The sequence below is a fragment of the Oncorhynchus kisutch genome, unplaced genomic scaffold (genome assembly GCF_002021735.2).
Source record: "Oncorhynchus kisutch isolate 150728-3 unplaced genomic scaffold, Okis_V2 scaffold3846, whole genome shotgun sequence".
NCBI classification, from domain to species: Eukaryota; Metazoa; Chordata; class Actinopteri; order Salmoniformes; family Salmonidae; genus Oncorhynchus; species Oncorhynchus kisutch.
In genome coordinates this window covers 149840-175906 of record NW_022265791.1, presented here as the reverse complement: position 1 = coordinate 175906, position 26067 = coordinate 149840, and the positions used below count along the sequence as shown (strand labels likewise).

The following is a 26067-nucleotide window of genomic DNA, read 5'->3' as shown; positions in this document are numbered from 1 at the left end:
GGGAAGAGAGGAGGAGAGGACAAAAGGGAACTGGGAAGAGGGGGGAGAGAGAGAGGCTCAGGCGAAGAGAGAGAAAGGACGATAAAGGGAACTGGTAAGAGAGGAGGAGAGGGAGAGAGGCTCAGGCGAAGAGAGAAAAACAGAGGGTGTGTCCTAATATGTATAATACCGTGCATAAAATGGTCCATTTGAGAAGCACTCTGTGCTAACGTTCCTGCATTAACATTTCCTTTTACCAATACAGACGAAACAAGATTGCTTTATGTAGTTAACGTTTACTTTATAATTATCATCTGGCAATACATGAATTCTATTCATCTAGCTAGCCATCTAGTTTTACATGTAGAAAACAACCGCAAACTAATGCTGATAAGGACAGATCAACATTTAGCTTTGGGAGGAGGGTAGCGTGTTATTTATTGGACAGGGTAGCGTGTTATTTATTGGACATGGGAGGGTAGCGTGTTATTTATTGGACAGGGGAGGGTGTTATTTATTGGACAGGGGAGGGTAGCGTGTTATTTATTGGACAGGGGAGGGTAGCGTGATATTTATTGGACAGGGTAGCGTGTTATTTATTGGACAGGGGAGGGTAGCGTGTCATTTATTGGACAGGGTAGCGTGTTATTTATTGGACAGGGGAGCGTGTTATTTATTGGACAGGGGAGCGTGATATTTATTGGACAGGGTAGCGTGTTATTTATTGGACAGGGGAGGGTAGCGTGTTATTTATTGGACAGGGGAGGGTAGCGTGTTATTTATTGGACAGGGGAGGGTAGCGTGTTATTTATTGGACAGGGTAGCGTGTTATTTATTGGACAGGGTAGCGTGTTATTTATTGGACAGGGTAGCGTGTTATTTATTGGACAGGGGGAGGGTAGCGTGTTATTTATTGGACAGGGTAGCGTGTTATTTATTGGACAGGGTAGCGTGTTATTTATTGGACAGGGTAGCGTGTTATTTATTGGACAGGGTAGCGTGTTATTTATTGGACAGGGGAGGGTAGCGTGTCATTTATTGGACAGGGGAGGGTAGCGTGTCATTTATTGGACAGGGGAGGGTAGCGTGTCATTTATTGGACAGGGTAGCGTGTCATTTATTGGACAGGGTAGCGTGTTATTTATTGGACAGGGTAGCGTGTTATTTATTGGACAGGGTAGCGTGTTATTTATTGGACAGGGTAGCGTGTCATTTATTGGACAGGGTAGCGTGTCATTTATTGGACAGGGGAGGGTAGCGTGTTATTTATTGGACAGGGGAGGGTAGAGTGTTATTTATTGGACAGGGTAGCGTGTTATTTATTGGACAGGGTAGCGAGTTATTTATTGGACAGGGGAGGGTAGCGTGTTATTTTATTGGACAGGGTAGCGTGTTATTTATTGGACAGGGTAGAGTGTTATTTATTGGACAGGGTAGAGTGTTATTTATTGGACAGGGTAGAGTGTTATTTATTGGACAGGGTAGAGTGTTATTTATTGGACAGGGTAGAGTGTTATTTATTGGACAGGGTAGCGTGTTATTTATTGGACAGGGGGAGGGTAGAGTGTTATTTATTGGACAGGGGAGGGTAGAGTGTTATTTATTGGACAGGGTAGCGTGTTATTTATTGGACAGGGTAGCGAGTTATTTATTGGACAGGGGAGGGTAGCGTGTTATTTATTGGACAGGGTAGCGTGTTATTTATTGGACAGGGTAGAGTGTTATTTTTGACAGGGTAGAGTGTTATTTATTGGACAGGGTAGAGTGTTATTTATTGGACAGGGTAGAGTGTTATTTATTGGACAGGGTAGAGTGTTATTTATTGGACAGGGTAGCGTGTTATTTATTGACAGGGGAGGGTAGAGTGTTATTTATTGGACAGGGGAGGGTAGAGTGTTATTTATTGGACAGGGGAGGGGTAGAGTGTTATTTATTGGACAGGGTAGTGTGTGTTATTTATTGGACAGGGAGGGTAGCGTGTTATTTATTGGACAGGGGAGGGTAGCGTGTTATTTATTGGACAGGGTAGCGTGTTATTTATTGGACAGGGTAGAGTGTCATTTATTGGACAGGGGAGGGTAGCGTGTCATTTATTGGACAGGGTAGCGTGTTATTTATTGGACAGGGTAGCGTGTTATTTATTGGACAGGGTAGCGTGTTATTTATTGGACAGGGTAGCGTGTTATTTATTGGACAGGGTAGCGTGTTATTTATTGGACAGGGTAGCGTGTTATTTATTGGACAGGGTAGCGTGTTATTTATTGGACAGGGGAGGGTGTTATTTATTGGACAGGGTAGCGTGTTATTTATTGGACAGGGGAGGGTGTTATTTATTGGACAGGGTAGCGTGTTATTTATTGGACAGGGTAGCGTGTTATTTATTGGACAGGGTAGCGTGTTATTTATTGGACAGGGTAGCGTGTTATTTATTGGACAGGGTATGGTGGAGAACACCAATCACTCACTGTACCCCTGTGTGGACCTGTACTGAGGAACCATGGATTACACCAATCACTCACTGTTCCCCTGTATGGACCTGTACTGAGGAACCATGGAGAACACCAATCACTCACTGTTCCCCTGTATGGACCTGTACTGAGGAACAATGGAGAAGGAACCATGGATAACACCAATCACTCACTGTACCCCTGTGTGGACCTGTACTGAGGAACAATGGAGAACACCAATCACTCACTGTACCCCTGTATGGACCTGTACTGAGGAACCATGGAGAACACCAATCACTCACTGTAACCATGTCTGGACCTGTACTGAGGAACCATGGAGAAGACCACGATGCTCTGACAGTATGGAAGCATGGACCTGTACTGAGGAACCATGGAGAAGACCAATCACTCACTGTACCCCTGTCTGGACCTGTACTGAGGAACCATGGAGAAGGTCAATGACCTCAAAGTAGGCAACTTTGGGCAAATCAGGGGTTAGATGTCACTCACCCATGGATTGGCTGGTGCGTGTGCAGGCAGTGCGTCTCAGGATCTCGTACACCTGAGGGGGTTAGGTCACACAGAATATTGTGTCAGAGAGAAACAGAGAGCTGAAACCATATTCCCATTGATTCTTTACATTCATATAAAACAGAGAAACATCCTGAATGACAGACTCACTATTCGACTGCGTGTTGCGTTGTCAAAGAACGTGTCTTTAGAGGTGATGTTAAATCTGTAGAGAACAAAGAACAGGTCTCAACTCAGGGAAACTCAGATGGTGACTCCATATACAGACCAGCTGTTGTCAGAGTGTGTGTGAGGACGTGTGTGGGGCTTGGTGTGGGGCGTGGTGTGGTGCATGGGGCATAGCGTGGGGCGTGGCGTGACGTAGGGCGTGGCGTGGGGCTTGGTGTGGGGTGTGGTGTGGTGTGGGTGCATCTTACAAGTGTAGTTTGTCCCTGGAGAAGCAGTGTGAGAGCTGCTTGGTGGTGCTGTGGCCTAGCTGGGGGATGTTGGGTTGGAACGGCTGGTTCACCTTCCTCCAGAACTCACTGAGGCTGGCACTGAACCCATTCTCCTGCTTCAGATCATAGCTCTAGACAGACAGAGACACAGACAGATTAATAGAGGCACCTGCTGTGGCTCATATACAGGGTCTCCCTCCCACTGCAGCAGGGGCTGGGGATTCAGAAAAATGTCATGTCCTCAGAGGCCACTCATTGTGCAGTAGTCATAAAAACAAAATAAAAACAGCAAATAGCAGAGGATATTTAGAAAAAAGTCAAAACAGCCTCCATGTAAAGTCAAAACAGCCTCCATGTAAAGTCAAACAGCCTCCATGTAAAGTCCAAACAGACTCCATGTAAAGTCAAAACAGCCTCCATGTAAAGTCAAAACAGCCTCCATGTAAAGTCAAAACAGCCTGCATGTAAAGTCAAAACAGACTGCATGTAAAGTCCAAACAGACTCCATGTAAAGTCCAAACAGACTCCATGTAAAGTCCAAACAGACTGCATGTAAAGTCAAACAGACTCCATGTAAAGTCCAAACAGACTGCATGTAAAGTCAAAACAGACTGCATGTAAAGTCAAAACAGACTGCATGTAAAGTCAAAACAGACTGCATGTAAAGTCCAAACAGACTCCATGTAAAGTCAAACAGCCTCCATGTAAAGTCAAAACAGACTCCATGTAAAGTCCAAACAGACTGCATGTAAAGTCAAACAGCCTCCATGTAAAGTCAAAACAGACTGCATGTAAGTAAAGTCCAAACAGACTGCATGTAAGTAAAGTCCAAACAGACTGCATGTAAGTAAAGTCAAAACAGACTGCATGTAAGTAAAGTCAAAACAGACTGCATGTAAAGTCAAAACAGACTGCATGTAAAGTCAAAACAGACTGCATGTAAAGTCAAAACAGACTGCATGTAAAGTCAAAACAGACTGCATGTAAAGTCAAAACAGACTGCATGTAAAGTCAAAACAGACTGCATGTAAAGTCAAACAGACTGCATGTAAAGTCAAACAGACTCCATGTAAAGTCAAAACAGACTCCATGTAAAGTCAAAACAGACTCCATGTAAAGTCCAAACAGACTCCATGTAAAGTCCAAACAGACTGCATGTAAAGTCAAAACAGACTCCATGTAAAGTCCAAACAGACTCCATGTAAAGTCCAAACAGACTCCATGTAAAGTCCAAACAGCCTCCATGTAAAGTCCAAACAGCCTCCATGTAAAGTCAAAACAGACTCCATGTAAAGTCCAAACAGACTGCATGTAAAGTCAAACAGCCTCCATGTAAAGTCAAAACAGACTGCATGTAAAGTCAAAACAGACTGCATGTAAGTAAAGTCAAAACAGACTGCATGTAAAGTCAAACAGCCTCCATGTAAAGTCAAAACAGACTGCATGTAAGTAAAGTCCAAACAGACTCCATGTAAGTAAAGTCAAAACAGACTGCATGTAAAGTCAAACAGCCTCCATGTAAAGTCAAAACAGACTGCATGTAAGTAAAGTCCAAACAGACTGCATGTAAAGTCCAAACAGACTGCATGTAAAGTCAAAACAGACTCCATGTAAAGTCAAAACAGACTCCATGTAAAGTCCAAACAGACTCCATGTAAAGTCAAACAGACTCCATGTAAAGTCAAACAGACTCCATGTAAAGTCCAAACAGACTGCATGTAAAGTCCAAACAGACTGCATGTAAAGTCAAACAGCCTCCATGTAAAGTCAAAACAGACTGCATGTAAGTAAAGTCATAACAGACTGCATGTAAGTAAAGTCAAAACAGACTGCATGTAAGTAAAGTCCAAACAGACTGCATGTAAGTAAAGTCCAAACAGACTGCATGTAAAGTCCAAACAGACTGCATGTAAAGTCAAAGACTGCATGTAAGTAAAGTTCAAACAGACTGCATGTAAGTAAAGTCCAAACAGACTGCATGTAAAGTCAAAACAGACTCCATGTAAAGTCAAAACAGACTGCATGTAAAGTCAAACAGCCCCCATGTAAAGTCAAAACAGACTGCATGTAAGTAAAGTCCAAACAGACTGCATGTAAAGTCCAAACAGACTGCATGTAAAGTCAAAACAGACTCCATGTAAAGTCAAAACAGACTGCATGTAAAGTCAAAACAGACTGCATGTAAAGTCAAAACAGACTGCATGTAAGTAAAGTCCAAACAGACTGCATGTAAGTAAAGTCCAAACAGACTGCATGTAAGTAAAGTCCAAACAGACTGCATGTAAAGTTCAAACAGACTGCATGTAAGTAAAGTCCAAACAGACTGCATGTAAAGTCAAAACAGACTCCATGTAAAGTCAAAACAGACTGCATGTAAAGTCAAACAGCCTCCATGTAAAGTCAAAACAGACTGCATGTAAGTAAAGTCCAAACAGACTGCATGTAAAGTCCAAACAGACTGCATGTAAAGTCCAAACAGACTGCATGTAAAGTCAAAACAGACTCCATGTAAAGTCAAAACAGACTGCATGTAAGTAAAGTCCAAACAGACTGCATGTAAGGAAAGTCCAAACAGACTGCATGTAAGTAAAGTCCAAACAGACTGCATGTAAGTAAAGTCCAAACAGACTGCATGTAAAGTCAAAACAGACTCCATGTAAAGTCAAAACAGACTGCATGTAAAGTCAAAACAGACTGCATGTAAAGTCAAAACAGACTGCATGTAAAGTCAAAACAGACTGCATGTAAAGTCAAAACAGACTGCATGTAAAGTCAAAACAGACTCCATGTAAAGTCAAAACAGACTGCATGTAAAGTCAAACAGCCTCCATGTAAAGTCAAAACAGACTGCATGTAAGTAAAGTCCAAACAGACTGCATGTAAAGTCCAAACAGACTGCATGTAAAGTCCAAACAGACTGCATGTAAAGTCAAAACAGACTCCATGTAAAGTCAAAACAGACTGCATGTAAGTAAAGTCCAAACAGACTGCATGTAAGGAAAGTCCAAACAGACTGCATGTAAGTAAAGTCCAAACAGACTGCATGTAAGTAAAGTCCAAACAGACTGCATGTAAAGTCAAAACAGACTCCATGTAAAGTCAAAACAGACTGCATGTAAAGTCAAAACAGACTGCATGTAAAGTCAAAACAGACTGCATGTAAAGTCAAAACAGACTGCATGTAAAGTCAAAACAGACTGCATGTAAAGTCAAAACAGACTCCATGTAAAGTCAAAACAGACTGCATGTAAAGTCAAAACAGACTGCATGTAAAGTCAAACAGACTGCATGTAAAGTCAAACAGACTCCATGTAAAGTCAAAACAGACTGCATGTAAAGTCAAAACAGACTGCATGTAAAGTCCAAACAGACTGCATGTAAAGTCCAAACAGACTGCATGTAAAGTCCAAACAGACTGCATGTAAAGTCCAAACAGACTGCATGTAAAGTCCAAACAGACTGCATGTAAAGTCCAAACAGACTGCATGTAAAGTCAAAACAGACTGCATGTAAAGTCAAAACAGACTGCATGTAAATGTGCAATCACGCCAACATTTTGGTAAGTTGCAGAATTGCAATAAAAGAGAACTTGGCCCGAATTCTTTAAGACTTCAGGTCAGTCTGTACCTGCAGCCAGAGGGCAGGGGCTGGAATTCAGGGTGGAGTAGATGGGAAGAGTCAACCTCTATTGTGTTGGCCTTCTGGAGGGCCCTGCCCAGGTAGAGGGATGGAGAGGGCCCTGCCCAGGTAGAGGGATGGAGAGGGCCCTGCCCAGGTAGAGGGATGGAGAGGGCCCTGCCCAGGTAGAGGGATGGAGAGGGCCCTGCCCAGGTAGAGGGATGGAGAGGGCCCTGCCCAGGTAGAGGGATGGAGAGGGCCCTGCCCAGGTAGAGGGATGGAGAGGGCCCTGCCCAGGTAGAGGGATGGAGAGGGCCCTGCCCAGGTAGAGGGATGGAGAGGGCCCTGCCCAGGTAGAGGGATGGAGAGGGCTCTGCCCAGGTAGAGGGATGGAGAGGGCTCTGCCCAGGTAGAGGGATGGAGAGGGCTCTGCCCAGGTAGAGGGATGGAGAGGGCTCTGCCCAGGTAGAGGGATGGAGAGGGCTCTGCCCAGGTAGAGGGATGGAGAGGGCTCTGCCCAGGTAGAGGGATGGAGAGGGCTCTGCCCAGGTAGAGGGATGGAGAGGGCTCTGCCCAGGTAGAGAGATGGAGAGGGCTCTGCCCAGGTAGAGGGAAGGAGAGGGCCCTGCCCAGGTAGAGGGATCGAGAGGGCTCTGCCCAGATAGGTGGAACGGGAGCAGTGACAGTACCTCCCCATCAGGGGAGGTGGAACGGGAGCAGTGACAGTGACAGTACCTCCACATCAGGGGAGGTGGAACGGGAGCAGTGACCGTACCTCCACATCAGGGGAGGTGGAACGGGAGCAGTGATAGTACCTCTATATACAGTTCCTTCAGAAAGTTTTCAGACCCCTTGACTTTCCTACATTTTGTTATGTTACAGCCTTTTTCCAAAATGTATTAAATAAATAAATGTAACTCAGTAATCTACACAGAATACCCCATAATGTCAAGAATCTTCCTAGGGCTGGCCGGCCAGCCAAACTGAGCAATCGTGGAAGAAGGACCTTGGTCAGCGAGGTGACCAAAATATCAATCGTCACTGACAGGTCCTCTGTGGAGATGGGAGAACTTTCCAGAAGGACAACCATCTCTGCAACACTCCACCAATCAGGACTTTATGGTAGAGTGGGCAAACGGAAGCCACTCCTCAGTAAAAGGCACATGACACCCCCATGGAGTTTGCCAAAAGGGAACTAAAGAAAGACTCTCAGACCATGAGAAACAAGATTCCCTGGTCTGATGAAACCAAGATTTAACTCCTTGGCCTGATTGCCAAGCGTTACGTCTGGAGGAAACCTGACACCATCCCTACGGTGAAGCATGGTGGTGGCAGCATCATGCTGAGGGGATATTTTTTGGCAGCAGGGATTGGGAGACTAGTGATGATCAAGGCAAAGATGAACAGAGCAAAGTACAGAGATCCTTGATGAAAACCAGAGCGCTCAGGACCTGACTGGAGCGAAGGTTCACCTTCCAACAGGACAATGACCCTAAGCACACATCCAAGACAACTCAGGAGTGGCTTCGGGACGAGTCTCCGACTGTCCTTGAGTGGCCCAGCCTGAGACCGGTTTTGAACCCGATCAAACATTTCTGAAGAGACCTGAATATAGCTGTGCCGTGACGCTCTCCATCCAGCCTTACAGAGCTTGCCCCAGACCTGGTGTTTTCAACTCTCTCGAGACAGTAGGAGCGGTAGAGATACTCTGAATGACCGGCTATAAAAAGCCAACTGACATTTTCTCCTGAGGTGCTGACCTACAACCACTGTGATTATTATTATTTGACCCTGCTGGTCATCTATGAACATCTTGGCCGTGTTCAGTTATAATCTCAACCCGGCACAGCCAGAAGAGGACTGGCCACCTCTCATAACCTAGAGAGGAACCAGGTTTTGGCCATTCTAGGGAGTTTCTCCTAGCCACCGTGCTTCTACACCTGCATTTCTTGCCGTTTGGGGATTTATGCTGGGTTTCTGTGCAGCACTTTGTGACATCAGCTGATGTAAGAAGAGCTATGTAAATACATTTGATTGATCTGAAGAGAGGAATGGGAGAAACTCTCCAAATACAGGAGAGTCAAGCTTGTACCCAAGAAGACTCCAGGCTGTCATCGCTGCTTCAACAAAGTACTAACTATGGGGTCTGAAAATGCAAGTGTGTTATTTCAGCTTTTTTTTATTTATGTGCAAAAAAACTCTACAAACCTGTTTTTGTTTCGTCATTATGGGGTATCGTATGTAGATTGATGAGGGGGAAAAAGACCATTTCATTCATTTCTGTCAGTCGGGATCTTCGTGAAATGGGTTTCCATGGCTGAGCAGCCGCACACAAGCCTAAGATCACCATGCGCAATGCTAAGCTTTGGCTGGAGTGCCATTTTGGAATGAGCTGCACAACGAGCAGGTGTCCACATACACTACTTGACCAAAAGTATGTGGACACCTGCTCATGCAAAATCATGGGATTTAATATGGAGTAGGTCCCCTCTTTGCTGCTATAACAGCCTCCACTCTTCTGGGAAGGCTTTCCACTAGATGTTGGAACATTGTTGCTATAACAGCCTCCACTCTTCTGGGAAGGCTTTCCACTAGATGTTGGAACATTGCTGCTATAACAGCCTCCACTCTTCTGGGAAGGCTTTCCACTAGATGTTGGAACATTGCTGCTATAACAGCCTCCACTCTTCTGGGAAGGCTTTCCACTAGATGTTGGAACATTGCTGTGGGGACTTGCTTCCATTCAGCCACAACAGTATTAGTGAGGTCGGGCACTGATGTTGGGCGATTAGACCTCCTGGCTCGCAGTCGGCGTTCCAATGAAGTATGTCCCCTTTGGTCCATTTTCCCCAATGTGAGTTGTTACATTGTAAAAGACAAGTCTCTGCTGTAGTGTGTTTGATTCACATAATGTTTCAGGTACCAGCAAATGTAATCCAAGTAGGAGAATAATCCCACCGTGTCTTCATGTGGCTCTACTGTAGCCCGAGGGGCGATCTGATGCAACATTAAAGACCGTTAAACTACTATAAACAAGGCAACAACAACGAATGAGTTAAAAAAAACATTTAAAAAAGGTGCAGGGCAACACTGAGATTAACCCCCTGTTTGTGTTAGGGGAGGATCCATCCATAGGATTACACACACACACACGGCTGTAAAGTGGTGGAGGTCTCACCTTCTTAGTGGGGATTTTGATCTTGAGGAACTCTGCCTCTCTGCTCAGGACCTGCCAGGGGACATGGAGTCTCGTGAAGCTGGGCCCGTAGACCCTGACCTGGGGGAGAGGACAGTAACCAACAGGTAGGAACCATAGTTTAATACCAGGGGGAGGACAGAGGATAGTAACCAACCAACAGGTAGGAACCATAGTTTAATACCAGGGGGAGGACAGAGGATAGTAACCAACAGGTAGGAACCATAATTTAATACCAGAAGGAGGACAGTAACCAACAGGTAGGAACCATAGTTTAATACCAGGGGGAGGACAGAGGATAGTAACCAACCAACAGGTAGGAACCATAGTTTAATACCAGGAGGAGGACAGAGGATAGTAACTAACAGGTAGGAACCATAGTTTAATACCAGGAGGACAGGTGGTGGGAACCAACAGTCAGGTAGGATTGCAAACCCGCCCACCACCTCCCAACCCCGCCCACCACCTCCCAACCCTATTTCAATGTTACCACTCTCCAGTATGGCGTTGTTAATTCATCAGAAACTCAGTTGTTCCTATTTGCGAGTCGCGACTTAGCAGTATAATAGATCATCTTTGGCTGAACCAACAGCTCGTCTCCGTTGCCGACACTTGGCCACCTGAGCTTTGGAACTAGGAAATAGGAGACGGTCCTCCACTTTAACAGCAAATGATCAAAATCCATTGGAGAATTTTTCAAGTTTCACTTATTCTTTAGCTATTCTGTATTAAATATATACACACAGTACCAGTCAACCGTTTGGACACACCTACTCATTCAAGGGTTTTTCTTTATTTTACTATTTATCCATTATAAAATAGTGAACACATAAAAATTATGAAATAACACATTGATAAACAAATCAAAATATATTTTAGATTCAAATTAGCCACCCTTTGCCTTGACAGCTTTGCACACGATTGGCCTTCTCTCAACCAGCTTCATGAGGTCGTCACCTGGAATGTATAGAAGGAGTTCCCACATATGCTAAGCATTTGTTGGCTGCTTTTCACTCTGCGGTCCAACTCATCCCAAACCATCTCAATTGGGTTGAGGTCGGGTGATTGTGGAGGCCAGGTCATCTGATGCAGCACTCCATCACTCTCCTTCTTGGTCAAATAGCCCTTCCACAGCCTGGAGGTGTGTTTGGGGTCATTGTACTGTTGAAAAACAAATGATAGTCGGACTAAGCGCAAACCCATGGGATGACGTATCGCGGCAGAATGCTGTGGTAGCCATGCTGGTTAAGTGTGTCTTGAATTCAAAAAAATAAATCACAGTGTCACCAGCAAAGCACCCCCACACCTCCTCCATGCGTCACGGTAGGAACCACACATGTGGAGATCCTCCGTTCACCTACTCTTCGTCTCACAAAGACACGGCGGTTGTAACCAACAATCTCAAATTTGGACTCTGACAAAAAAGGACAGATTTCATGTTTCTTGGCCAAAGTCTCTTCTTCTTATTGGTGTCCTTTAGTAGTGGTTTCTTTGCAGTAATTCGACCATGAAGGCCTGATTCACACAGTCTCCTCTGAACAGTTGACCTGATTCACCCAGTCTCCTCTGAGCAGTTGACCTGATTCACACAGTCTCCTCTGAGCAGTTGGCCTGATTCACACAGTCTCCTCTGAACAGTTGACCTGATTCACACAGTCTCCTCTGAACAGTTGACCTGATTCACACAGTCTCCTCTGAACAGTTGGCCTGATTCACACAGTCTCCTCTGAACAGTTGGCCTGATTCACACAGTCTCCTCTGAACAGTTGATGTTGAGATGTGTCTGTTACTTGAACTCTGAAGCATTTATTTGGGCTGCAATTTCTAAGGCTGGTAACTCTAATGAACTGATCCTCTGTAGCGGAGGTAAATCACGGTCTTCCTTTCCTGTGGTGGTCCTCATGAGAGCCAGTTTCATCATAGCGTTTGATGGTTTTTGCGACTGCACTTGAAGGAATGTTCAAAGTTCTTGAAATTATCCGGATTGACTGACCTTCATGTCATAAATCCTCAAGGATCGAACCCTTTGTTTTCACCTAAAATGACCCAAATCTAACTGCTAACTTTTCATGTACATACCACTAACTATAGAGAACATACAAAACATTATATGGTAATACACTATTTAAGTTTACACAAGGAATGTCAGATGGATCATTAGCTTATACACATCTAGATGGCCGGGTGGGTGTGGAGCCAGAGACAGCAGGGGTTCATACTGTAGAACCCAGCTCCTACAGCTGAATATAAAATAGATGTATCCTTTTCTCAGCGATCTACACAGAATACACCACAATGACAAAGCAACATGTATATGGAATATCTACAGAGGCCCATTATCAGCAACCATCACTCCTGTGTTCCAATGGCATGTTGTGTTAGCTAATCCAAGTGTATCATTTTAAAAAGGCTAATTGATCATTAGAAAACCCTTTTGCAATTATGTTAGCCTAGCTGAAATTGTTGTTCTGATTAAAGAAGCAATACAACTGGCCTTCTTTAGACTAGTTGAGTATCTGGAGCATCAGCATTTGTGGGTTTGATTACAGGCTCAAAATGTCCAGAAACAAAGAACTTTCTTCTGAAACTCGGTCTATTCTTGTTCTGAGAAATGAAGGTTATTCCATGCGAGAAATTGCCAAGCAACTGAAGTTCTGGTACAACGCTGTGAGCCATACAGAGCCACTATGAGCAGAGCGCATGCAGAGTGAGGGTGACACACAGAGTGGAGCGACTAATGGCTTTACTAAGGGAATAAGTCATTTCTCATTTTGGGTTTCAGGCAGCGCAACTGGGCCTGGGTAGGGTGGGGCCTGAACGTTGCGGGTATGGGTAGGATTCGGGGTTAAAATACATGCCCGTGCAGGGCTCTAGTAAACATTGGTCACAGAAGATCATTGGGACTACACGCCCACCTTTGGGTTGAACAACGCGAGAGGTAGAGTCAGTTAACGTCTGCTGCTTGGTTGAACAACACGAGAGGTAGAGTCAGTTAACGTCTGCTGCTTGGTTGAACAACACGAGAGGTAGAGTCAGTTAACGTCTGCTGCTTGGTTGAACAACACGAGAGGTAGAGTCAGTTAACGTCTGCTGCTTGGTTGAACAACGCGAGAGGTAGAGTCAGTTAACGTCTGCTGCTTGGTTGAACAGCCCGAGAGGTAGAGTCAGTTAAAACGTCTGCTGCTTGGTTGAACAGCCCGAGAGGTAGAGTCAGTTAACGTCTGCTGCTTGGTTGAACAGCCCGAGAGGTAGAGTCAGTTAACGTCTGCTGCTTTCTGAGAATCACTGGGCTAGAAGAGCAGGGCGGAAGAGCAGAGTCTCATATGGTGATGGCAATGCAACTTTTTGAAAGACGGGTGTTTCTTTAACTAGGATGCAAACGTACACTAAATGACGATATTTCCAGACCGCATGCATGGTGGATGGACTAGAAATACAAGTGAAAATATATTTATGGTCAAATTCCCCTTACTTTTCATTAGGTGAGCAATGTGAAATATTACAAATTGATTTGTTAATTACTTTGTTATTTTTTTAAACTGCAGCGATAATGATACATTTCACCAGAAATAACACCAGACCAGCAACCACAGAGCGCACACACACACACACACACACACACACAGAACGGTTGGTCTCTCACCTCGGTGTCTCTCTCCATCTCAAGCCCCGCCTCCAGTAGCCTGGCCTCAAACTCCTCCCTGATCAGCACCATCTCTCCTTCAGCTGGGTCCGCCTCTAATTCCACCTCCACCGCCAGGTCCACACACACCTCCCCGTCCCCCGCACTCCGCTGCCCGGCTGCACATCCCAAACCCCCCACAGGGCCGGAGAGGGTGGAGCTACCATTGGAGATGACAGAGAGGCGATGAGGAGGGTGTGGAGGGGCGGAGAGACGGTGCAGCCGGTCGCTGCCCCTCACAGAGATCTGTTTGCGTTGGTAGAACACCAGAACATAGTCCACCTTCCTCCGGCCATCTGAGAAGAACTGACAAGAACTTTGGCCATCCTGGGGGGCCGCTAGCCCAACACCCCCACCCTGGAAGAGAGGAGAGGGGACTGGTCAGTAACTAACACCCCCTCCCTGGAGGAGAGGAGAGGGGACTGGTCAGTAACTAACACCCCCTCCCTGGAGGAGAGGAGAGGGGACTGGTCAGTAACTAACACCCCCTCCCTGGAGGAGAGGAGAGGGGACTGGTCAGTAACTAACACCCCCTCCCTGGAGGAGAGGAGAGGGGACTGGTCAGTAACTAACACCCCCTCCCTGGAGGAGAGGAGAGGGGACTGGTCAGTAACTAACACCCCCTCCCTGGAGGAGAGGAGTGGGGACTGGTCAGTAACTAACACCCCCTCCCTGGAGGAGAGGGGACTGGTCAGTAACTAACACCCCCTCCCTGGAGGAGAGGGGACTGGTCAGTAACTAACACCCCCTCCCTGGAGGAGAGGGGACTGGTCAGTAACTAACACCCCCTCCCTGGAGGAGAGGGGACTGGTCAGTAACTAACACCCCCTCCCTGGGGGAGAGGGGACTGGTCAGTAACTAACACCCCCTCCCTGGAGGAGAGGAGACTGGTCAGTAACTAACACCCCCTCCCTGGAGGAGAGGGGACTGGTCAGTAACTAACACCCCCTCCCTGGAGGAGAGGGGACTGGTCAGTAACTAACACCCCCTCCCTGGAGGAGAGGGGACTGGTCAGTAACTAACACCCCCTCCCTGGAGGAGAGGGGACTGGTCAGTAACTAACACCCCCTCCCTGGAGGAGAGGGGACTGGTCAGTAACTAACACCCCCTCCCTGGAGGAGAGGGGACTGGTCAGTAACTAACACCCCCTCCCTGGAGGAGAGGGGACTGGTCAGTAACTAACACCCCCTCCCTGGAGGAGAGGGGACTGGTCAGTAACTAACACCCCCTCCCTGGAGGAGAGGAGACAGACAGGGGACTGGTCAGTCACTGTTCAGTAGGGCAGAAGTAGCTAAATTCAACAACAAAAATCTAAAACAGAGATGAACACACCCCTCCCTGGTTCTGAGATGAACACACCCCTCCCTGGTTCTGAGATGAACACACCCCTCCCTGGTTCTGAGATGAACACACCCCTCCCTGGTTCTGAGATGAACACACCCCTCCCTGGTTCTGAGATGAACACACCCCTCCCTGGTTCTGAGATGAACACACCCCTCCCTGGTTCTGAGATGAACACACCCCTCCCTGGTTCTGAGATGAACACACCCCTCCCTGGTTCTGAGGAGGGTGAATAGCAGGTCAACTTTATTGAAAGATGCAGAAGTTGTACAGTACCAGTCAGATGTTGACACCTACTCATTCAAGAGGTTTTCTTTATGTTTTATATGTTCTACATTGTAGAATAATGGTAAAGACATCGAAACTATGAAATAACACATCTGGAATCATGTAGTAACCAAAACAAGTGTTCAAATCTAAATATTTTAATTCTTCAAAGTAGCCACCCTTTGCCATGATGACAGCTTTGCACATTTTAGGCCTTCTCTCAACCAGCTTCACCTGGAATGCTTTTCCAACAGTCTTGAAGGAGTTCCCACATAAGCTGAGCACTTGTTGGCTGCTTTTCCTTCACACTGCGGTCCAACTTATCCCAAACCATCTGAATTGGGTTAAGGTCAGGTGATTGTGGAGCCCAGGTCATCTGATGCAGCACTCACCACTCTGCTTTTCGATCAAATAGCCCTTCCACAGCCTGGAGGTGTGTTTTGAGTCATCGTCCTGTGGAAAACAAATGATAGTGGGACTAAGCCCAAATCAGATGGGATGGCGTATCCCTGCAGAAAGCTGTGGTAGCCATGTTGGAAATGAGGTCGCAGTTGTAAATGAGAACTTGTTCTCAACTAGCCTACCTGGTTAAATAAAGGTGTTCTCAACTAGCCTACCTGGTTAAATAAAGGTGTTCTCAACTAGCCTACCTGGTTAAATAAAGGTGTTCCCAACTAGCCTACCTGGTTAAATAAAGGTGTTCTCAACTAGCCTACCTGGTTAAATAAAGGTGTTCTCAACTAGCCTACCTGGTTAAATAAAGGTGTTCTCAACTAGCCTACCTGGTTAAATAAAGGTGAAATAAAAAGAAAACAAATCACAGTCTCCTCCGAACTGCAATCTGAGAGCCAGTTAACTCTAATGAACTTAACCTCTGCAGCAGAGGTAACTCTGGGTCTTTCTTTCCTGTGGTGGTCCTCATGAGAGCCAGTTAACTCTAATGAACTTAACCTCTGCAGCAGAGGTAACTCTGGGTCTTTCTTTCCTGTGGTGGTCCTCATGAGAGCCAGTTAACTCTAATGAACTTAACCTCTGCAGCAGAGGTAACTCTGGGTCTTTCTTTCCTGTGGTGGTCCTCATGAGAGCCAGTTAACTCTAATGAACTTAACCTCTGCAGCAGAGGTAACTCTGGGTCTTTCTTTCCTGTGGTGGTCCTCATGAGAGCCAGTTAACTCTAATGAACTTAACCTCTGCAGCAGAGGTAACTCTGGGTCTTTCTTTCCTGTGGTGGTCCTCATGAGAGCCAGTTAACTCTAATGAACTTAACCTCTGCAGCAGAGGTAACTCTGGGTCTTTCTTTCCTGTGGTGGTCCTCATGAGAGCCAGTTAACTCTAATGAACTTAACCTCTGCAGCAGAGGTAACTCTGGGTCTTTCTTTCCTGTGGTGGTCCTCATGAGAGCCAGTTAACTCTAATGAACTTAACCTCTGCAGCAGAGGTAACTCTGGGTCTTTCTTTCCTGTGGTGGTCCTCATGAGAGCCAGTTAACTCTAATGAACTTAACCTCTGCAGCAGAGGTTACTCTGGGTCTTTCTTTCCTGTGGCGGTCCTCATGAGAGCCAGTTAACTCTAATGAACTTAACCTCTGCAGCAGAGGTAACTCTGGGTCTTTCTTTCCTGTGGTGGTCCTCATGAGCCAGTTAACTCTAATGAACTTAACCTCTGCAGCAGAGGTTACTCTGGGTCTTTCTTTCCTGTGGTGGTCCTCATGAGAGCCAGTTAACTCTAATGAACTTAACCTCTGCAGCAGAGGTTACTCTGGGTCTTTCTTTCCTGTGGCGGTCCTCATGAGAGCCAGTTTCATCATAGCGCTTAATGGATTTTGCCACTGTACTTGAATAAAATGTTCCTGAAATGTTCCGGATTAACTGACTTTCATGTCTTAAAGTAATGATGGACTGTCATTTCACTTTGCTGTGGGGGAGCCTCCTGTAACTCTGTGGGGGAGCCTACTGCAGTACAACTATTTACCCTGTCAGACTGTAGTTCCAGAATGTAGTTCCACCAATCCTAAATAAAAAGGAGGGTGAGATCCTAAACTAGATCCTAAACTGTATACCACCTCTACCTTGTCAACTTGACAACTGACTGGCTCAAACACCTTAACTTTTAAGAAGGCACACCTGTTAATTGAAATGCATTCCAGGTGACTACCCCATGAAGCTGGTTGAGAGAATGCCAAGAGTGTGCAAAGCTGTCATCACGACAAAGGGTGGCTACTTCGAAGAATCTCAAATATATGTTGATTTGTTTAACACTCGTTTGGCTACTATATTATTCCATATGTGTTATTTCATGGTTTTTGTCTTCACTGTTAATCTACAATGTAGAAAAACGGTTTAAAAATAAAGAAAAACCCTGGAATGAGTAAATGTGTCCAAACTTCTGACTGGTACGGTACATAGACCTGACACCATATTCTACATAATCTATTTATATCTGAACACACACGATTCAACAAATCAACTCATCATCACCTTGACTTGTGCAATCAGGTGTTAGTGCTGGGCTGGAACTAAAGCCTGCACTCCCTGCACAGGACCAGGGTTGGGGACCACCCTGGGTCTATACACGACCAGGGTTGGAGACCACCCTGTGTCTATACACGACCAGGGTTGGAGACCACCCTGTGTCTATACACGACCAGGGTTGGAGACCACCCTGTGTCTATACACGACCAGGGTTGGAGACCACCCTGTGTCTATACACGACCAGGGTTGGAGACCACCATGTGTCTATACACGACCAGGGTTGGAGACCACCCTGTGTCTATACACGACCAGGGTTGGAGACCACCATGTGTCTATACACGACCAGGGTTGGAGACCGCTGATGACTACCCTGTATCTCCACAGGACCAGGGTTGGAGACCACCCTGTAACTATGCAGGACCAGGGTTGGAGACCACCCTATATCTATGCAGGACCAGGGTTGGAGACCACCCTATATCTATGCAGGACCAGGGTTGGAGACCACCCTATATCTATGCAGGACCAGGGTTGGAGACCACCCTATATCTATGCAGGACCAGGGTTGGAGACCACCATGTAACTATACAGGACCGGGGTTGGAGACCACCCTGTAACTATACAGGACCAGGGTTGGAGACCACCCTGTAACTATACAGGACCAGGGTTGGAGACCACCCTGTAACTATACAGGACCAGGGTTGGATACCACCCTGTATCTATACACAACCAGGGTTGGAGACCACCCTGTATATCCACAGGACCAGGGTTGGAGACCACCCTGTATCTATACAGGACCATGGTTGGAGACCACTGATGACCACCCTATATCTGTACAGGACCAGGCATGGAGACAACTGATGACCACCCTGTATCTATACAGGACCAGGCTTGGAGACCCCTGATGACCACACTGTATCTATACATGACCAGGGTTGGAGACCACCCTGTATCTATACAGGACCAGGGTTGGAGACCACACTGTATCTATACACGACCAGGGTTGGAGACCACCCTGTATATCCACAGGACCAGGGTTGGAGACCACCCTGTATCTATACAGGACCAGGGTTGGAGACCACCCTGTATCTATACAGGACCAGGGTTGGAGACCACCCTGTATCTATACAGGACCAGGGTTGGAGACCACACTGTATCTATACACGACCAGGGTTGGAGACCACACTGTATCTATACACGACCAGGGTTGGAGACCACTGATGACCACGCTGTATCTACACAGGACCATGGTTGGAGACCACCCTGTAACTATACAGGACCAGGGTTGGAGACCACCCTGTATCTATACAGGACCATGGTTGGAGACCACTGTAGACCACCCTGTATCTATACAGGACCAGGCTTGGGGACACTGATGACCACACTGTATCTATACATGACCAGGGTTGGAGACCACCCTGTAACTATACAGGACCAGGGTTGGAGACCACCCAGGACCAGGGTTGGAAACCACTGATGACCACCCTGTATCTCCACAGGACCAGGGTTGGAGACCACCCTGTAACTATGCAGGACCAGGGTTGGAGACCACCCTGTAACTATGCAGGACCAGGGTTGGAGACCACCCTGTATATCCACAGGACGAGGGTTGGAGACCACCCTGTATCTATACAGGACCATGGTTGGAGACCACTGATGACCACCCTATATCTGTACAGGACCAGGCATGGAGACAACTGATGACCACCCTGTATCTATACAGGACCAGGCTTGGAGACCCCTGATGACCACACTGTATCTATACATGACCAGGGTTGGAGACCACCCTGTATCTATACAGGACCAGGATTGGAGACCACACTGTATCTATACACGACCAGGGTTGGAGACCACCCTGTATATCCACAGGACCAGGGTTGGAGACCACCCTGTATCTATACAGGACCAGGGTTGGAGACCACCCTGTATCTATACAGGACCAGGGTTGGAGACCACACTGTATCTATACACGACCAGGGTTGGAGACCACACTGTATCTATACAGGACCATGGTTGGAGACCACTGATGACCACCCTATATCTGTACAGGACCAGGCATGGAGACAACTGATGACCACCCTGTATCTATACAGGACCAGGCTTGGAGACCCCTGATGACCACACTGTATCTATACATGACCAGGGTTGGAGACCACCCTGTAACGATACAGTACCAGGGTTGGAAACCACCCTGTAGCTATACAGGACCAGGGTTGGAAACCACTGATGACCACCCTGTATCTCCACAGGACCAGGGTTGGAGACCACCCTGTAACTATGCAGGACCAGGGTTGGAGACCACCCTATATCTATGCAGGACCAGGGTTGGAGACCACCCTATATCTATGCAGGACCAGGGTTGGAGACCACCCTATATCTATGCAGGACCAGGGTTGGAGACCACCCTATATCTATGCAGGACCAGGGTTGGAGACCACCATGTAACTATACAGGACCGGGGTTGGAGACCACCCTGTAACTATACAGGACCAGGGTTGGAGACCACCCTGTAACTATACAGGACCAGGGTTGGAGACCACCCTGTAACTATACAGGACCAGGGTTGGATACCACCCTGTATCTATACACAACCAGGGTTGGAGACCACCCTGTATATCCACAGGACCAGGGTTGGAGACCACCCTGTATCTATACAGGACCATGGTTGGAGACCACTGATGACCACCCTATATCTGTACAGGACCAGGCATGGAGACAACTGATGACCACCCTGTATCTATACAGGACCAGGCTTGGAGACCCCTGATGACCACACTGTATCTATACATGACCAGGGTTGGAGACCACCCTGTATCTATACAGGACCAGGGTTGGAGACCACACTGTATCTATACACGACCAGGGTTGGAGACCACCCTGTATATCCACAGGACCAGGGTTGGAGACCACCCTGTATCTATACAGGACCAGGGTTGGAGACCACCCTGTATCTATACAGGACCAGGGTTGGAGACCACCCTGTATCTATACAGGACCAGGGTTGGAGACCACACTGTATCTATACAGGACCAGGGTTGGAGACCACACTGTATCTATACACGACCAGGGTTGGAGACCACACTGTATCTATACACGACCAGGGTTGGAGACCACTGATGACCACGCTGTATCTACACAGGACCATGGTTGGAGACCACCCTGTAACTATACAGGACCAGGGTTGGAGACCACCCTGTATCTATACACGACCAGGGTTGGAGACCACTGATGACCACGCTGTATCTATACAGGACAATGGTTGGAGACCACCCTGTATCTATACAGGACCATGGTTGGAGACCACTGTAGACCACCCTATATCTATACAGGACCAGGCTTGGAGACCACTGATGACCACCCTGTATCTATACAGGACCAGGCTTGGGGACACTGATGACCACACTGTATCTATACATGACCAGGGTTGGAGACCACCCTGTAACTATACAGGACCAGGGTTGGAGACCACCCAGGACCAGGGTTGGAAACCACTGATGACCACCCTGTATCTCCACAGGACCAGGGTTGGAGACCACCCTGTAACTATGCAGGACCAGGGTTGGAGACCACCCTGTAACTATGCAGGACCAGGGTTGGAGACCACCCTGTATATCCACAGGACGAGGGTTGGAGACCACCCTGTATCTATACAGGACCATGGTTGGAGACCACTGATGACCACCCTATATCTGTACAGGACCAGGCATGGAGACAACTGATGACCACCCTGTATCTATACAGGACCAGGCTTGGAGACCCCTGATGACCACACTGTATCTATACATGACCAGGGTTGGAGACCACCCTGTATCTATACAGGACCAGGATTGGAGACCACACTGTATCTATACACGACCAGGGTTGGAGACCACCCTGTATATCCACAGGACCAGGGTTGGAGACCACCCTGTATCTATACAGGACCAGGGTTGGAGACCACCCTGTATCTATACAGGACCAGGGTTGGAGACCACACTGTATCTATACACGACCAGGGTTGGAGACCACACTGTATCTATACAGGACCATGGTTGGAGACCACTGATGACCACCCTATATCTGTACAGGACCAGGCATGGAGACAACTGATGACCACCCTGTATCTATACAGGACCAGGCTTGGAGACCCCTGATGACCACACTGTATCTATACATGACCAGGGTTGGAGACCACCCTGTAACGATACAGTACCAGGGTTGGAAACCACCCTGTAGCTATACAGGACCAGGATTGGAAACCACTGATGACTACCCTGTATCTCCACAGGAGCAGGGTTGGAGACCACCCTGTAACTATGCAGGATCAGGGTTGGAGACCACCCTACATCTATGCAGGACCAGGGTTGGAGACCTCCCCGTAACTATACAGGACCAGGGTTGGAGACCACCCTATATCTATGCAGGACAAGGGTTGCGGACCACCCTGTAACTATACAGGACCAGGGTTGGAGACCACCCTGTATATCCACAGGACCAGGGTTGGAGACCACACTGTACCTATATAGGACCAGGGTTGGAAACCACCCTGTAGCTATACAGGACCAGGGTTGGAAACCACTGATGACCACCCTGTATCTCCACAGGACCAGGGTTGGAGACCACCCTGTAACTATGCAGGACCAGGGTTGGAGACCACCCTATATCTATGCAGGACCAGGGTTGGAGACCACCCTGTAACTATACAGGACCAGGGTTGGAGACCACCCTGTAACTATACAGGACCAGGGTTGGAGACCACCCTGTAACTATACAGGACCAGGGTTGGAGACCACCCTGTAACTATACAGGACCAGGGTTGGAGACCACCCTGTATCTATACAGGACCAGGGTTGGAGACAACACTGTATCTATACACGACCAGGGTTGGAGACCACCCTGTATCTATACACGACCAGGGTTGGAGACCACCCTGTATCTATACACGACCAGGGTTGGAGACCACCCTGTATATCCACAGGACCAGGGTTGGAGACCACCCTGTATCTATACAGGACCATGGTTGGAGACCACTGATGACCACCCTATATCTATACAGGACCAGGCATGGAGACCACTGATGACCACCCTGTATCTATACAGGACCAGGCTTGGAGACCCCTGATGACCACACTGTATCTATACATGACAAGGGTTGGAGACCACCCTGTAACTATACAGTACCAGGGTTGGAAACCACCCTGTAGCTATACAGGACCAGGGTTGGACACCACTGATGACTACCCTGTATCTCCACAGGAGCAGGGTTGGAGACCACCCTGTAACTATGCAGGACCAGGGTTGGAGACCACCCTATATCTATCTAGGACCAGGGTTGGAGACCACCCTATATCTATCTAGGACCAGGGTTGGAGACCACCCCATAACTATACAGGACCAGGGTTGGAGACCACCCCGTATCTATACAGGACCAGGGTTGGAGACCACCCTGTAACTATGCAGGACCAGGGTTGGAGACCACCCTGTAGCTATACAGGACCAGGGTTGGAGAGTACTGATGACCACCCTGTATCTATACACGACCAGGGTTGGAGACCACCCTGTATCTATACACGACCAGGGTTGGAGACCACCCTGTATCTATACACGACCAGGGTTGGAGACCACCCTGTATCTATACACGACCAGGGTTGGACACCACCCTGTAGCTATACAGGACCAGGGTTGGAGAGTACTGATGACCACCCTGTCTCTATACACGACCAGGGTTGGAGACCACCCTGTATCTATACACGATCTATACACGACCAGGGTTGGAGACCACCCTGTATCTATACACGACCAGGGTTGGAGACCACCCTGTATCTATACACGTCCAGGGTTGGAGACCACCCTGTATCTATACACGACCAGGGTTGGAGACCACCCTGTATCTATACACGACCAGGGTTGGAGACCACCCTGTATCTATACACGACCAGGGTTGGAGACCACCCTGTATCTATACACGACCAGGGTTGGAGACCACCCTGTATCTATACACGACCAGGGTTGGAGACCACCCTGTATCTATACACGACCAGGGTTGGAGACCGCCCTGTATCTATACACGACCAGGGTTGGAGACCGCCCTGTATCTATACACGACCAGGGTTGGAGACCGCCCTGTATCTATACACAACCAGGGTTGGAGACCGCCCTGTATCTATACACAACCAGGGTTGGAGACCGCCCTGTATCTATACACGACCAGGGTTGGAGACCACCCTGTATCTATACACGACCAGGGTTGGAGACCACCCTGTATCTATACACGACCAGGGTTGGAGACCGCCCTGTATCTATACACGACCAGGGTTGGAGACCGCCCTGTATCTATACACGACCAGGGTTGGAGACCACCCTGTATCTATACACGACCAGGGTTGGAGACCACCCTGTATCTATACACGACCAGGGTTGGAGACCACCCTGTATCTATACACGACCAGGGTTGGAGACTACTGTTGACCACCCTGTATCTATACAGGACCAGGGTTGGAGACCACTGATGACCACCCTGTAACTATACAGGACCAGGGTTGGAGATTCCCTGTATCTATACAGGACCAGGGTTGGAGACCACTGATGACCACCCTGTATCTATACAGGACCAGGGTTGGAGACCACTGATGACAAACCCGGTACCTCCACAGGGCCAGGGTTGGAGACCACCCTGTAACTATACAGGACCAGGGTTGGAGATTCCCTGTGTCTATACAGGACCAGGGTTGGAGATTCCCTGTATCTATACAGGACCAGGGTTGGAGATCACTGATGACAACCCTGTATCTATACAGTACCAGGGTTGGAGACCACTGATGACAAACCCATTACCGCCACAGGACCAGTGTTGGAGACCACCCTGTATCTATACAGGACCAGGGTTGGAGACCACTGATGACAACCCTGTATCTCCACAGGACCAGGGTTGGAGACCACTGATGAGGTTATATCAAGTCTGGTAATGTAGGGTTAAATAATTCAGCAAGACGTTTTAGATGAGAGGTTCTCCTTGACAGCATAAATGGAGGACAATCTCTACAGTAATAACCAGCCAGGCGACATAAAATACTCTATAACAAAAACATGTTTTCAGTTCACGTGGAAAGTTTGCAAACGTACGTACTGGGAAAGGATTTGGCATGTCATAACAAACAAACGCAGGAGCAGAATCAACAGTTAGCAGAAAGTCAACCGTTTGCGGAGTTACTTACAGGAATCTTGTCTTGGCTGGCGTATTGATGCATTCTGTAGCGCTACAAACACAGACAGGAGAATAAAGGAACGGTGTCGTTAGACCGGGAGGAGAATAATAACGGAATAGTAGCAGCAGCTGTACGCGCAGAACTCATCATTATCAGCACGCGCATCTCGGTAATCCGTCAATTTGGGGGAGCAAAGCGACGCGCCTCTCACTTGGCAGGGGACTCAAGATTAGTAGGCTGTGACCTACACACATGTTTCATCTAGATACTTATCAAACTATAGTCTACCTGGAGCTCCCCGTGAATTAATTGGGCTATGAGTCTGAGCTACAGGTTCCGTCGATTCATCAGTCTGTTGATTCTGACTGCGCGCGTCCTCGGAAGTTTGGCACACGCTCAACTCATGTTCACCCAGGTGCGTTGATTGGTCGATGCTCCCTGATAAATTACGGTAACGAGGAACCAGTGGGAACAACCGGGCTCACAGGTGAGGTGATACTGATGGTTTCTACGGCGACGCGCTCAGGGAATTAAAGTGGAAAGCACTGTCATGCACGAAGAACGCATATTAATAATTGTTGTTTTTCATTACAATGAGACCGAAAAATACTACGACCTTTAAATAATGAGCAGTAGGTATCCACGCCTCTTGTTGGTGTTTATTCTCCATTAAAAGTATGTATCCACGCCTCTTGTACGTGTTCATTTTTCATACATGACAGCGCTTGCCATGTTCCTTCCCTGAGCGCGTAACCGTAGAAACGTTCCAAGTATCAACACACCTGACCGGCTCGAACGCCTTTAACACTGTCAAATGAAATACCTTTTATAGTTGAGCTATTTCGTTTTAATGTTTCTCCAACACGGTAGTCAGAAAGGTAATAAGCATAAAAAGACCATTCAAACTGTTCCACTGA

The 26067-nt window shown here is 47.5% G+C and overlaps 1 protein-coding gene across 1 annotated transcript in view; it reads right to left on the bottom strand.

Annotated features, from left to right (window-relative positions):
* The window catches only part of LOC116372023 (anoctamin-1), a 145616-nt gene extending 119995 nt beyond the window's left edge, over positions 1 to 25621 (bottom strand). Inside the window, exons 1-7 of the mRNA XM_031821090.1 lie at positions 25439 to 25621; positions 25160 to 25201; positions 13852 to 14247; positions 10191 to 10289; positions 3374 to 3525; positions 3108 to 3162; positions 2937 to 2988 (exon numbers count right to left, since the gene is read on the bottom strand). Coding sequence (XP_031676950.1) covers positions 2937 to 2988; positions 3108 to 3162; positions 3374 to 3525; positions 10191 to 10289; positions 13852 to 14247; positions 25160 to 25192 — 787 coding nt within the window. The 5' untranslated portion in view covers positions 25193 to 25201; positions 25439 to 25621. The remainder of the gene's footprint in view (positions 1 to 2936; positions 2989 to 3107; positions 3163 to 3373; positions 3526 to 10190; positions 10290 to 13851; positions 14248 to 25159; positions 25202 to 25438) is intronic.
* Between the last annotated feature and the right edge of the window lie 446 nt (positions 25622 to 26067).